We start from the raw sequence: 11648 nt of genomic DNA, 5'->3' as shown, positions 1-11648 counted from the left end.
CTAGACGTACTAAAATATAGCCAAGACAAGTTACTTTATAAAGACCAAAGGTCAGTTTTATGTTATTGTATCCAATAACATGAGTGCACGTGTGCCACATCATTGTAACATTTGTATTATTAGTCAGGCACGGCTCAAAGGCCAATATAATATATATATGTAAATATATCTCTTTGGACACAGGCTCGGTACCTGGGACTGAGTCACGTGACCTTCTGTATTTGTTTAAAGTTTATATAAATTTAATACTTATAACTCTCTAGATATTGGGTATGTTCACGAAATTTGTCAGTCTTTCAGTTGATATTACAAGTCTTTCACATACAAAAAGTCATATTTCTTAGTGACCTACTTTTAATAAAATAAAATAAAGTTTTGTCCATGAATATATTGAGTATTTTGAATAGTCCGTGTGCAAAGTACTTTCATGTTAAAATTAAAAATACTTTTTGCTATTTCAAAAATCTCAAATTTCCTTTGTGTAATCCCTTGATTGTCGAGTAGACTTAAGCCTGATTTTTTTTAGCGATTATAATAAAGCATTTAACCAATTTTATTTACTTAAATGATACACCAAAGAATATAGACTAATAACATGCAAAAAGCAGACAAATTCACTTACTTCTAAAAATGTTCCTGGCTTTCTAGCTATGAGACAAAAGCAGTTACAGATTGATCCAAGCTAGTCGTTAACTTTCCTACAGAAAAGATGTTGCTAATCGGGGTGACATTGATGGTTATCTGTTCAGAACACGATGTTATACAATACGCCATTTGATAGATGGTTATAAAGAATATATAATGAAATGTAAGAGAGAACTATCACCCATTTGTGAAAGAGAGGACGTGACAGGTGGGTGTGGCAGGAGGCATCGGTTACAGAGCTAACAAAGAGAAAATCAGACCCCTCCTGCCACACCCACTTACTCTCTTTCACAATTGGTTGATAGTTCTCTCTTACGTTTCATTATATATTAAACAAAATTGAAGGCCATAAAAATTATGGTCAATAACGGTTTTATAGAGAGCATTTTCTGTTTAATTTCGTACATTTTTGGGGAGTGATGGATAAAATAGGGATGATGACATGCTAAGACAAAATTTGTCATATGTGTTACACTAGTGGAAATTTAGGATTTTTTTACATATTTCCTTTTAGAATTAAGAACTTAAAACTTGTATACTATTAAAATATGGATTATTAGCTAAGATTTTATGCTATCGTAACTGGTATAACATAAACAAAAATTAGTTTAATAAAATTTTGAATGTAAGACACTAAAACCTTGTGTCATTCGTAGTAAAGGGCACCCGTGCCGATAGGGTTAATATCTTGATCCCTCGTGCATCTGCCTTTAAGAGTTGCATGCCATTAGCCTTGAGCTAACTCCCTCCTAAAAAGCACATGCTTAATGTGAGTTGCTCTACTGTAGGCAACACAACTTTTTTTGCAGTGGCTTCACTTAAGTACTTGCACATGAAATAACTTCATTCTTTTCCTCTGCATTCTCTAGAATGGACATGTCTCATCATCCTCATCTACTTTTGTTTGTCCTGGCTTACAGCCATTCTTCATTTCTCTACCTCAATTCCCAGTATTCTCTTAACTTCTATTTCTTTCTCTTGTGCCCAATTTTTTCACCTTTGTCTCTTTCTTATCATCCTCCTGCATTACCTCTCATCACTTCACCTTATATCTAAGGCTCTTCATCGTGCTCTAAAGGGTTTCTTTTCACTACATTGGCCCATGCATCTTTTTCTGCTTTATTTCTCTTTACTTAGATCATCTATTATTTGGATACTCTCCTAGCTAATTTATACATTTTCATGCTTATCTATGTCATCTTCATTGGGCACCATTTCTTCACCCATAGGTCTTCGGGAACATTTCTGACTCCCTGGAGAACCAGGCTGAGGTAACCCGGCATCAGTCCTCTCTTCCTATTCCTAGGCCTGCTGAATCCATGTTTCCTCTTCCCATTCCAGCTTTCTGGCCTTATACTTTCCTATGTCAGGGTACTTCAGGTTCTTATACACAATGTATCTTTCCTCCTTTTCCATTTCCTTTCCTCCTCCTTCAGTGTCTCGAGGATGTGGTCTTGGATCTCTTGGCCAAGAATGTCATCAAGAGGGTACTTACCCCTACAACTGGTTATTAACCTGTCATCTCTTAACCACTTTATCATCCCTTGGTTCCATATGAAGGGGTTATTTTTTCACCTGGACTGTGGATGACAAAGGATGGCATTTCAGACACCTCTTTTACACATTCTAATCACCCCATCCACCAGATGTATTCTTTGTTTTGTCCATCAGGATTGGGTCTTCCAGTCCTGTGCTCTTCCTTTTAATATTGTGTCTGTTCCTTATGTCTTTGGGGTATTCATCCACCTTGTTCAGATTGGGACTGCAGTTACCTCATTGCATAGATGATTGGCTTCTTCTCACTCCTTCTCAGGAAGACTCCTCTCATATTGCATTCTTTTGTGATAGGCTGCTCAGCTAGGCTGACTTGTTCAGCATTCCACATCTTTTCTATCCTATAATTCATACAGTTGGGCAAGTTCTTCAACTCTGATATCAGTCAAGCTTGAATTTTACCACTTGGCCAGTGGAACGTCTTGTCATCAAGAGTTGTGCTTTTCTTTTACACACTGTGCATGAGGGTCTTTTGCTCTTGGGAACTCTGAATTCCTTCAAACCACTGATTCTTTTAAGGCCACACATACATGCACCTCCTCCAATGAAAATTGTGGGACCAGAGTAACTTTTTGTAGGATCCATTGTCCTATATTGTATGCCTCTCCTTTTCTCAAGGACTTATCTCAGTGACTAAACCTTGCCAAAACCACGGTGGTCAGCCCCCAACAAAATCTCCAGCTATTCACAGTTGCTTCTCTGTGCATCTCTGAACAACTAAATGACTGAACATGTGGGCTCTGGAGGAATGTTCACTCTGCATCATCCTTGAACTACTTGCCATCCATCAAGCAGGTTCCCATTTCCTCCATCTTCTCATAAATTGGTTTGTGAAAATGATGCTAACAATTCCATGGATGTTTCTTGTATCAACCATCATAGGGGAACCCATTCCAGGACTCTTTGCTTCTACATGTTGGTCCTGCTATTTTGGACTCCTTCCCATTTGGTTTGTCTCAATGTTTGTCATGTGTCAGTGGCTCTGAACTTGGTAGTAGATTGCCTCTCTCAGCCAGACAGGACTCTAACCACAGAGTGGTGTCTCTACCTTGAGATTTTTCATTGGGTTTGCTCTCAGTTGGTCACACTTCTCATCAGTGCCTTAGCCAATTCTCTAAAACACCAAACTTCTGCTCATCTGGTCCACAGTTCTTCATTCTTCTCTACTGGCAGTTGATGCTCTCAACCAGAACTGGTTTCACCTTTTCTGTATGCCTATCCTCCTCTTCATCTTTTCCCTCGTGTCCTCACTTTGATACAAGACGATCCTCGTTGGATCCTGTTGGTGCTGCCTCCTTGGCCAGCACAACCCTAATTTCCTCTGATTCATCAATTGGTGTCCAAGCCCCTTATTTCTCTGACCCATTCCCACTCTCTTGCTTCAACCACACACACACTTCTCTCTTTCACCCAAGAGTGTTGTTCCTTCATCTTCATGTGTAGGATTTGTTCAGTCTATTGCCCACAAGGCTAGACTCTGATCATGTATCTTTTTCTTTCCCCATTTCTGTAATCCTTCAACATTGATTCATCAGCCATTCCCTTCTTCTGGGCCACCCTGCTGTGGACCACCTTTTGATATTTTTCACATGGTTGTTTTACCATGGATTGTTGGTTTTCACTATTGCTGGTTATTGGATGGCTTTATTAACTACAATTCTGCTATCCCATTCCTATCCTTGGTGAATTTCTCACTTATTGTATACAGCACAATTCGATGGGAAGTAGGACTGTGGTGACACTGTCTATGTAGTGCTAGTCACCCCTCAAACAGTTAATTTTCCCTCCTTCTTCAGCAGGATGGATTTGTCAGTCCAGTTGAGTTGAGGTAAGTACAGTGTATGGTCTGATTGTGCCCTAACCAAGCTACACTTCTTGGCTCAATGACCATTTGTATACAGGTGCTTGGTTGGTCATGCAAAAATTCCACAAATTTTTGTGACCTTGGAGCTCTTTTGGTTTTCCTTCTCTTTTTTTCGAAGTGTATAACCTAATCAAGAAGAGATCTGGTATCTCGCAGATGTGCCTCTGTGGAGTGTCTTCACACTCTTTGAGCTTTCCCTTCAGCTGCTTTCTGAAGGGAGCTCATCTAGGTTTAAAGTTTGCACTGGCCCCTCCACCATTTCACTGTGGTATTCTAGTTATCCTTCATGTGGAGGTGAAGTATTGTCTCAGAAGATAATATTTGAATTACCTGACAGTGTATTTCCAATAGATACTTACCTCCACATGTTTGGATGAGTTATTTCGACCACAGGGGAAGCTACTGCTCAAGGAGATTGTTTCATCCTTTTATTGATGGAGGGCTATCATCACAGGATGATGTCATAAAGTAGGATCTAGTTTTTAGTACAGAATTAGCTCAAGGCTAGTGACATACAAATATCATAGGTGGATGCACGATGGATCAAGCTATTGTGGGTGTGGGGATGAGTATCTATTAGAAATACATTTTCAGGTAAGGAGAATGTTGACTTTTCACACTTTTGATTTGCAGTATCATGCGTACATTTTATTATATTGTATTTATATATTTCCTAACCCACAGTGCCTACAACAATATTACATTTAAATTTTGCTGAATCTGACCCTGTTTTAGAGAAGTATTATTGTAATAATACTTTACAAGGTTTTATTTGTGTTTTTTGATTCCAGGTTTTTTAACTATTCTGTTAAAGTTAAAATTTTTTTTTTAGTAATTAAGTATTACAATTTATTACAAAAAGTCGCCCTTGCATTATATCAGCATATAAACCATTAAAGTCAGACCAGTAGTTTGAATATCAAGATTTTTTTTTTCCTTTCTTCATGTAGAGTTACAGACACCAATGTGCTGTTAAGTCTCATCATAGGCATAGGTCAAGTAGTACTTGTTTATTAAGTAACCATGAAATCCTATGATGATTTTAAGACCTTTCGTAGTTTCAAATTTTTGGTGTGAACCTGTATAAGCTTTCAATTGTGCCAATAACTGCTGAATAACTGTTTCCATACAATATAAAAAAGTACTTCATTAATTAATTATTAGTAAAAAACAGAAGCAAGTTTAAGTAATAATTATACATATATGTTTTTTTGTATGTTGATATATTTATTAAATATTTTTTTAAAAATGTATGTTTTCAGGGTTTTCTTGCAAAACAGAAACATTTTAATAAAACTAGCAGATGTGTCTCCAATTTCTCAGACAAAGTAATTTATTTTTTGTATGTAAATGTTAAAGATATTGCTAATTCACATTTTATTATTACAAGTATGTGTGCTAAAGCCTACTCAGTACTGTAAAACAATTTTTGAGATTAATAGCTTTAAGTATGTATTAAAAACTTCAACTTAGGAACTAACATGTACCATTTTGAATTCTCACACTGACAAGATGTTGTAGCCTGCAGTATTTATTGCTCATAAAGATATGAAAATATGTGATGTGTGTATCATAACACTGTTGTGTTTAAAGATGACTACAATAATGATAGGCTGAAAAACTTGTTTGATGATGAATTGTTGTATATGATAACAAAGGAATGTTTAGTAACATTAAAATGGCAGTGTCATGTATCAGTTACACAGATAATATAACCAATATGTTAGACAAACGTTTGTATTAGAAGCCAATACTGATTCATACTGTCATATCAGCACAGCCCTAAAAAGTTTAGACATGATTATCTTTATCAGTTTCATATTCCCATGTAATAAAAATGTCATACATCAGAATTTTTTCTTTCTTTTTCTTAGTCTTGTGACACACTTCCAGAAGAAAGGGGATCTATATTGAACAGGTTGGTGATCAAGGAATCAACCTCAAGTTCAGTAGAAGAGCCAAGAGGAACTGTTTCTGCAAGCTCAGAAGACTTTTGTAGTATTGAGGATAAAACTGATGATGAGTCTAGAAGCACTAGATCTCATAATGTTAATGTCACTTTTGAAGCAGATCAGAGTGATGTTTTCTTGGAAGATGGTGCAGTAACAGCATCTTCCACTTTTCGTGACCCATCTAGCATATCTTCAATTGGCTCTTGGGCTTGCCATTCAACTACAGATAAAGTATCAACAGTGGATTCTGATCAAGATAAATATTTTCTTAAAGATACATATGAGTGTTCCATTTCTTGTGAAAAAGTCAACAGTGAAATTTTGGAAAAAGAGAAGTCAATTTTGAAAACAACGTTTTTGCCCCAGAAAGATGTCAGAATGGATTCACAGACAAATGCCTATTCTTTAAAAGTGGACATTCCAGACTTTGATGAAAATATCAATCCCTTTCAATCACAAAATAAACTGGAAAATTCTCCTTTACCAGTTGTTAATGTGAAAGCCACTGAAAGCAATATGAATATGAACTCCCCATTTTCTGTTGTAGGTGATGAAAATACTAATTCTGTTCAGAATTCACAGTCTGTTCAAAAGGGTGATGCAAATGAAAATATTGTGATGCATTCTGCATGTTCTGGAGACTTAGTTAGTGATCAAAACATTCTAGCAGGTGGTATGGATTCTCATAACCAAAATATTGAACCAGACGTGTCTCCACTGAATGCAATACAAGAAGTAACTTCACATCAAGAAAATGTGGAAGAATCATGCCTTTCTTCAGGACATGAAACTAATACTTTGGATGGTTCAAAAGCAAGTGAACTAAAAGAAGAATTTAAAAACACAGAAATCGTGTGGAATATTGAAGCAAAAGCTGATAGATCAAAAGCACAATGTGACAGAATTGAACACAATTTTTCCAAAGTAGTAAGTACCCAGTCCTTTTGTTTTATAAAAGAACCATTTGTAGTAACAGTTATTCAGAATTTAAAATTGATAATATGTTTTTGAACATTTCCCTTACAATATTTGTTTATGAAGTAATTTACTTTATCACAAGAAAATATTCACTGAGAATAGCAACAATATCATAGGTTTATAGAGAGGAATGAAGTTTCATGTTTTATCACATGTTTGTAATTATATCATCTAATGTTTTAATTGTCATGATTGGAGAAAGTTGTTAACCCTGGAGACTGCTATGTAGTATCCCAAGGTGTTTAATAAGCTTTCTTTCATTTCAATTTAAAATATCTTATTAAATAGTTTTTTCCTATATTTTCCAATACAAATCAGCTAACTGAAGTTGGAGAGGTTTTGTAATGATAATGACATTGCATAGTGAATTGCAACACAATTGTACTAGGTTAACTTGAAGTTTCTGACCTCTAAAGGCTTCATGCTATTATTGCTGTGTTCACAAATATCTTGACATCAGTTAATGATAAATGCTGTTATAGCACTTTTTAATTTGTATTTTGTATTAAAAGCAGTCTGCTTCAAAAAATTGGATCAGGCACTATTATATCACTAAAAGGGAAATACATTGGAATTGGTATAATTTATCACTAATCTTTAGTTGTCTACAGATGTATCATTTCATGTTATCTAACACTTTGTTATCCATCTTTATTTTCCTTTAGAAATTAACATTGTATGTGTTATTAATATAAAAACTGATAATTATGGCTAGTTTATCATCTACATATATGTGATTTTCTCTTAATGTTATTGCAGTTTAGTCCAAGAGGCATCAACTATATTGTTTTCTGAAACACTAACCTTGTGCTTTGAACTGTTTTGCATGCATGAAACACCTTCACGTTAATTATGAATATGCATCAGTGCTATAAATAATAATCTGGGCTAGATCTCATTCAAAGCCAAAATATACGTTATTTAGGTCACCAGAAAAACAAAATATATGTACTTAATTAAAATATAAAATTGGCTTGTATGGAATTTGATTTGTAACTTATAGAACTGTTATTTTCATAAAAATTATACTGTTGATTTTCTGACAGTTGTTTTTAAATATTGTTATAGTTAATAATTTAAGATAAATTTCTGAGTTTTATTTCATGCTAGTTGTAGAAATGGTTTTCATTAAAATATTTTTAATTTCTTAATACTTAATTTAATTTTTAGTTTGAATAAAAAGTACCTATGACACTTATATAATCAGTTATGAATGTTGGAAAGAGTGCTGTACCATTTTTACTAACCAATGAGCAGTGGGTCTCAGTCTTTGTTAGGGCTAGTAGGCCCCAGAGGTCTGGGGTATGAAAGTCTTTAGACTTTGCTGATATCAAAGACTGGTAAATGCACTTGTTCTACCATTCCTCTGCCTGCATTCAACTCGAGATGTTCAGCAATGTTATGAATACTGTATGGTGTGTGCCACCAGAAGAAAAGTCAACCTAAACAGAGTAAACTCCAGCAAAAAATTCTTGTTTCTTCTGCTCAGAAAATAGCTCTGAATATTGTTGGTCCTCTCCTGGAGGTGTGAAAAAGGTCACTTGTATGTATTCATGATCATTGGCTATTTGGTTAAAATGTAAACTTCATCTTATCAACCCCAGACCACTGGGTTAATGGAAAGGGTGGTATAGAGTTTCAATATATGTTTGCTAAGTTTTTTGAAATGCTAGAAAAGCATGCAATTTTCTAAATATTTTCTTAAAATTGTTTCATTACAAGGAAGTGGTTTAGGATGCTTGAACATGCAGACTGTAAGTGTGATAAGAGAAGCTGAAAGTAGTACCCAAATAGTGAAACTCTTGATCACACCATTGCTAGTTACTTGTGACTAAAAGAAGGTCCCTATGGAAAGATAGTTGAAACATTGGTGAATTCTAACAGCCATCAGTGAAGATTAGTGTTACCTAATCTGAGTAAGCATACATGTGTAGGAAATATGGTTCAGTAGTAAGCATGCTGTCCATTGTCATTCTAATGACAATAGAATGCAGCACACCTAAATAGATTTTGGTCAAGTAGACACCCAATGGGAGCCTATGGATAGCAGTTCATGAGCACCAAGTATACATGTTTTATCAGTGATTATTGCAAGTGCACAAGTCAACTTGGTATAAGTGTTGCTTGACCAAGGTATTTCATGTGTTATTCAATTTCTAAAGGTAGCTTTTAGAGAAAGGTAATAATTGTAACTAAAGGTTATGAACCTCTTTCAACCTTCACACCTAGTTAGCCTGTTGGCCAGTTAGATTTCACTGACAGTACATTTTCCAGACCTTTGATATTTAAAATAAAGACCCAGTGGGATATTGTTTCATAAATTGTGAGTTGGTCCTCAAATCATCCTGATATGAAGAGCCACTTTGATGACTGGAATTTTCTGTTTGGTGAAGAACTAGACCTCGCCACTGAACCCAAGATGCCTGAAGTTGACTTCACTTTCCACCTGGTAGAGCACATGAATAAAGATGCATTGCTGAGTGATACTTTGAACATTCAGAACCTCATTTAATCAGTTCTTCGGTTGGCATTAAAGTCTCTAGAGACCAGACTGCCTCATTCAGAACAGTTCAACACTCCATCCTTGCCTGACAGAATAGTGGAGTAACCGGTGGATCAGCCATTCCCCACATCCACACCTGGTGTCGAAAGCACATCATTGGCCCAACCATTGGTGCCAACAACAATCATGATAAAGAAAGGGAATGGGTAAATGTCTTGGCAACAGATACCACATTGAAAGATGTCCGAAAACAAGGTGTCGACTTCGTTAAATATGCACCTACTTCTGGCAAAATCATTAAAAGCCAAAACCCAAGAAGGTTTTTCATGAGATAAAGTGGACTGAAAGGGTGCTGAATGTTGAGGAAGTAGGAACAAGACATTCGTTGACACTCACTGACACAATCATCACCCATTAACAACAACTGCCACCACAGCCAGACCTAAGAGACAAACATGACCCCACCAGACAGATCTCTACCCTTAACCACAACCACCATTCGGTAAACAAAAGGGCTTTCACCAAAATGCTGTGAGGATCACCAGACTAACCATGGGATGTCAAAGGCCAGATCCAGCCTTTGACATAGGGTTAAAAGGTTCAGTATGTTTTAGATCATTTCACTATGTATTTTGTAAATTTAGTTTTGTATAATATCTACTGTTTCATTATTTAAATAATGTTTGTTTTTAATATTAAAAGCTGTGTTTTGTGTTAGTGTTTCATGTTCTTATTTACAAGTTCTGGATTGAAATGTGTTTTTCTTTTGTATTAAGGGTTTGTGTTGCAGTTTTGGTTTATGTTAATACTGTGAATGGTTACATATGTATATTTATACTGGGTGTATTCAGTCAGGGAAAGTATGGAAAAGTCAAGAAAAATGTCTAAAGTTAGGGTTTTTTTTTTTTTTTTTTTTTTTTGTTGCCAGTAATCACTAACAAAAATGTATTGGGCATATCCTGATAAATACAGAATTCCACCAGACTACTCTTTCTATGTAAATTGTATGCCAATTTGCCTGTGTTATATGAAATTGCCACCAATTTTCAGTTACTTTACTGTGGTGATACATTGCTAGAGCTTCAAAGTGAGATTACCTAGTGTTCTTTTGTGAACTTAAATTAAATTTCCAGTATAACGTCTGATTGTATTGCTGTTATCAGAACTTCTAATAGGCTCTTTTATATACAGGTTTTATATGAGGTATAGTGCACAAGACAAGGATATTATATATGATATTTTTTGTAAGATGTGACCTTGTGAGGCATTTGAAAGCCCTGTTTTACATTTTGCATGATACACCCGCTAGACAATCAGATTATACAGAGATAACAGAAGAAAAAGAAATCTGTTTGACTCAAAGAGGATACCTAAATTATTGCAAATTGTTTTTATAGTGAAATGTTCATCTGAATCACTGTTTTTGCACCAATCATAACAATTTGAATCTAAAAGGTATAAATCAGAAATTTTATTATACTTTAATGGCACTATGGTACCCCACAAAAAGTTGGTCCAAATTTCTTATTTATTGATAAAACATTGAAATTTTGTTTTGCATGCCATATTCCAAAAAGCTGACTTTGCTGATTTTGGTTTATTTTTAGATTAATATTATTAGATGCTTAAGTTCTTAGGTATGATGGTATTTAGAAATATTTTTTAGGGTTTCCTTCAGGTTTTTACATAGCTTTATTTCATCCCAAATTTCTCTATCCTGTAAGTTTCTACTAAATGAACAAACTTTAGAAGTCAAAAGAACTCTTAATTTGGTGAAATATTTACAGGAAGTTTGAGGAAAAGGCATTCTTGAAATATTATTTTCATTAAGAATATAAATATGAATATCAATCTGTAAAACTTGTGAATTTGTTGTTCCAAATATCTGATTTCTGAAATAAAAAATATAGAAATAGACATTATTGTGAAAGACATTCAATGCTCAGAATTAACAAATGTGCTGTTTTATTTTCAATAGAAAAAATATTTGCATACAGTTTAATTGTGTAGTGTTTTTTATATGTGCCTTTTCTAAAATTGTTAAACTTTTTTGTTGTTGTTGTTTAAGACTTGTAATGTAGGTAAATTAATATGTATAATTATATACAGACTTTTCTCTATGTTAAAATACTTTTATTTGCAAGCTTTCAGC

The 11648-nt window shown here is 34.8% G+C and overlaps 1 protein-coding gene across 3 annotated transcripts in view; it reads left to right on the top strand.

Annotated features, from left to right (window-relative positions):
• Positions 1-11648, top strand: part of LOC106459008 (transforming acidic coiled-coil-containing protein 3-like) — a 59885-nt gene that overhangs the window by 31534 nt on the left and 16703 nt on the right. For all 3 annotated transcript variants that reach the window (XM_013918574.2, XM_013918575.2, XM_013918576.2), the window contains one exon: positions 5938-6942. In XM_013918574.2, coding sequence (XP_013774028.1) covers positions 5938-6942 — 1005 coding nt within the window. The remainder of the gene's footprint in view (positions 1-5937; positions 6943-11648) is intronic.

This window comes from Limulus polyphemus, unplaced genomic scaffold, assembly GCF_000517525.1.
Source record: "Limulus polyphemus unplaced genomic scaffold, Limulus_polyphemus-2.1.2 Scaffold545, whole genome shotgun sequence".
Classification (NCBI taxonomy): domain Eukaryota; kingdom Metazoa; phylum Arthropoda; class Merostomata; order Xiphosura; family Limulidae; genus Limulus; species Limulus polyphemus.
The sequence above is the reverse complement of the archived record's forward strand: the minus strand, read 5'-3'. Positions and strand labels throughout refer to the sequence as shown.